The 3,105-nt window shown below is 35.2% G+C and overlaps 1 protein-coding gene across 1 annotated transcript; it reads right to left on the reverse strand.

Moving 5' to 3' along the window:
- Window positions 1–1,250: 1,250 nt before the first annotated feature.
- Window positions 1,251–2,934, reverse strand: LOC129572347 (BTB/POZ domain-containing protein 6-B-like). The gene is made up of 2 exons (XM_055452290.1): window positions 2,814–2,934; window positions 1,251–2,694 (listed from the first exon to the last, which is right to left on the reverse strand). Exon 2 carries the CDS (start codon window positions 2,598–2,600, stop codon window positions 1,251–1,253), a length of 1,350 nt encoding a protein of 449 aa, XP_055308265.1. The 5' UTR covers window positions 2,601–2,694; window positions 2,814–2,934.
- Between the last annotated feature and the right edge of the window lie 171 nt (window positions 2,935–3,105).

The following is a 3,105-nucleotide window of genomic DNA, read 5'->3' on the forward strand; positions in this document are numbered from 1 at the left end:
AATATACACTAGAATATATATTCGATTCGGCGTCCAATAAGCGTGTATATATTGTAGTGTATTTTCGGCGGATAGACAGCGTATAAACATATTAGCCGTTTCTCTTGGGGTACTTTTGATTATTTTTTGTGAATTTTCTTGAAATTAAGGCAGTAAAAATATAATAATAAAAATAAAGTGAAATATCGGTCACTTTAACTAAAACTTCGACAATTTTGTATGGGAGGTACCCGTAAACCGATTCTTATTGGCTTTAAACTTTCTGAGGTTTCATTTTTTGGAGAAAAAAAGAGATTCTGAAAGTTTCATGTTGATTGCATTTGTAGAAGTTTGGTTTTTGGCCCTCAAATTTTTCCAAGAAAATGTCGGCCGAAATTGAGGACAAAAAATCAAACTTCTGCAAATGCGATCAACATGAAACTTTCGGAATCTTATTTTTTCTCCAAAAAATGAAACCTCAGAAAGTTTGAAGCCAATCAGAATCGATTAACGGGTACCTCCCATACAAAATTGTCCAAAAATCGGTAATTTTAGTCAAAATTTCAAAAAAATTGTATGGGAGGTACCCGTAAATCGATTCCGATTGGTTTCAAACTTTCAGAATCTTATTTTTTTCCCAAAAAATGAAATCTCAGAAAGTTTGGAGCCAATCAGAGTCGATTTACGGGTACCTCCCATACAAAAGTGTCAATTTTTTGAGGTTTTTCTTAGGGCAAGTACCCCTGGATCAAATCGAAAATGGCTCATCTTCGAACTTAAACTAAGTTTTTTGGATACAAAACTTTTGGCATTTCCAGATTTTGATTATCTCAATTATTTTTTGAGTTATCGTGTTTACAAACAGCTACGACAACGACGACAACGACGACAACGACGACAACGACGACAACGACGACAACGACGACGGCACACGAACGGAAAAGTGTCTCAAAAAGTGGTTTTCTACGCGTTTCATGAGTTTTTATGATGATCTAAGCTAATTTTGCGAAAAAAGTTTTCGGGACCAATTCCTATACTTTCCCTTTACACGTTGTGTACGGAAAAGTAATATGATTATTAATAAATAATGGAATATAATTATTCCTCAAGACAGTTTCATTTTATTTTATTCTAAAAGAGAAAGTTTTGTCATTTTCTACATTTGTTTCTACTTGAAAATAGTTTGTATTGTCATGATAGAACATTGCGAGAATATTGAATGAAAAATATTGCTTGTTGAAAAAACTTGAATTTAATCGAGATTCTTGCTATTAAATTCTGTTGAATTCAAGTATCCAAATTAATCCTCTCATTGCTTCATCACTTTCTTCGTTCGAACGATGGGATTTTACAATGGTTCCAGGTTCAATTTCCACTTCGGATGTCAATGAAAAACGAGTGCAACAATTTTCCGGTGGATCTTGTTTCATTCTAATTTCATATACAAATCCGGGCTTGATTGGTATCGGTTGCGGTAGTTGTATGCGTGTATCGGTATGGTTATCCAAATTTGCCTTGCCATTATATACGACGACTTTTTCGCCTGAAGTTGTCGATTCAAAGATTTCAGTAATCGTGATTTCCGTTGGAATTTTCACCGTGTAATGATATCCATTATAATTCCACTCTGATAATTCTTCACAAATGATTGCACACAACAATATAGCTCTGTCCGTTGAAAAAGTGGTCGTTTCAATGTTTTTGATGAAATACGGACTTTTCGTTTTCCAAATCCTTCGATCGCATGTAATCACAGCATTTTTATTCCATTTTGGACTGTATCCAAACAATGTTTTACGATGTTCACTGAATATTTTCGGTTGAAAGTTTGTGGAAGCGATCATTTGAATTATCTCTCTATGTCCTTCGTATGTCAATAGCCCTTCGTATGAACGATCGAATTCGGCGAAATCCTTGAGTAACATCGATCCAAACGGAATTTCGTAAAACAAATCACCAAGATAATCTTGAATAATTTTCCTCTTCAAATGTTCCTGTTTGCTGGCAGATTTCAACCATGACATATATTCTTCAATCAATTCAGCTCCCGTGCAGAACAATAAATTCAACTTCAAAATATGCCTCAACACTTTTCGATCGCAGTCCAGAAAACTAGCTGATGCAAACACTTCACTCGCGTGATTTTTTATGTTTTCTTCACAAAATTCCATTAAATCTTTTTCATTTAAATGTATTGTAATTCCATAGCCCCAGCACATTATCTCATTAGTAAGAGTATATTTTAGGAAATCTTGACACACTTTTAAACACTCCGCCACATTGTACTTTTCGCCTAAGTTCATGACTTGTGCCACGTTTTCCATCGACACTTTTACTCGTTCCAAGTAGGAAAATTGCAAAAATTCCCTGAATGCAGATGGTAAAGCGTCGACTATCTTAACTTCCTTTGTTTCCTCCCATGTTCCATTGAACATTATTCCGAAAACATCGCTTGCGGTGGCTAAGAAGTTCTTATGCGCAGGAATTCGCTCGAATAGACCATCATCTGATTCAAACACGAAATGAAAGTCAGCCATCTCTTCGTTTAAGTAGAGCTTTTCGCCAATCGTCAACACGACTTTAAAGGTGTATTCTTTGGATGCTGAGGCGATAGTTGCCATGGTTGAGTTTACGTGTTAGGGATCAATTGTGAGGTAGTTTGGTGGGTCAATTGCGAGGTAGTTTGTTGCGTGATGGTTTTTTTTTTCTAAAATGCTGCAATTTGGAATTGGAAAAGAAAGCATGAATCTTTTATAGAATATCGATTCGCATGATATTTACTCAAAATGTAAATGAACTTCGGACTCAAGATGCGTTGCTAGATATGTAACTACCGTATGGTAGGTAGTGTTGACTTTTGAGCAAGCAATAACACCTTTCAACTGTATTCTTTCAACTGATTGATTCACAATACCTGCGGTGCGATTTAATTGGAGATTTGAAGCCTAAAATAAGACAATCAATAAAAACTATTTCATTTTTCATCGCAACATTCAAAGAATTAGTATTAGCATTGAAAAAACCACTTTTGATCACCTAAAAAAGTATTAGGTGCACAAGGCAAATGCTAGATCCCTAGCGCCATCTATTGATTTTTGTAGAAATCATTAAAAGAACTGAGCTTCA

This window comes from Sitodiplosis mosellana, unplaced genomic scaffold (genome assembly GCF_009176505.1).
Source record: "Sitodiplosis mosellana isolate CC-2019 unplaced genomic scaffold, AAFC_SMos_1.0 Smas_scaffold_4777, whole genome shotgun sequence".
NCBI classification, from domain to species: domain Eukaryota; kingdom Metazoa; phylum Arthropoda; class Insecta; order Diptera; family Cecidomyiidae; genus Sitodiplosis; species Sitodiplosis mosellana.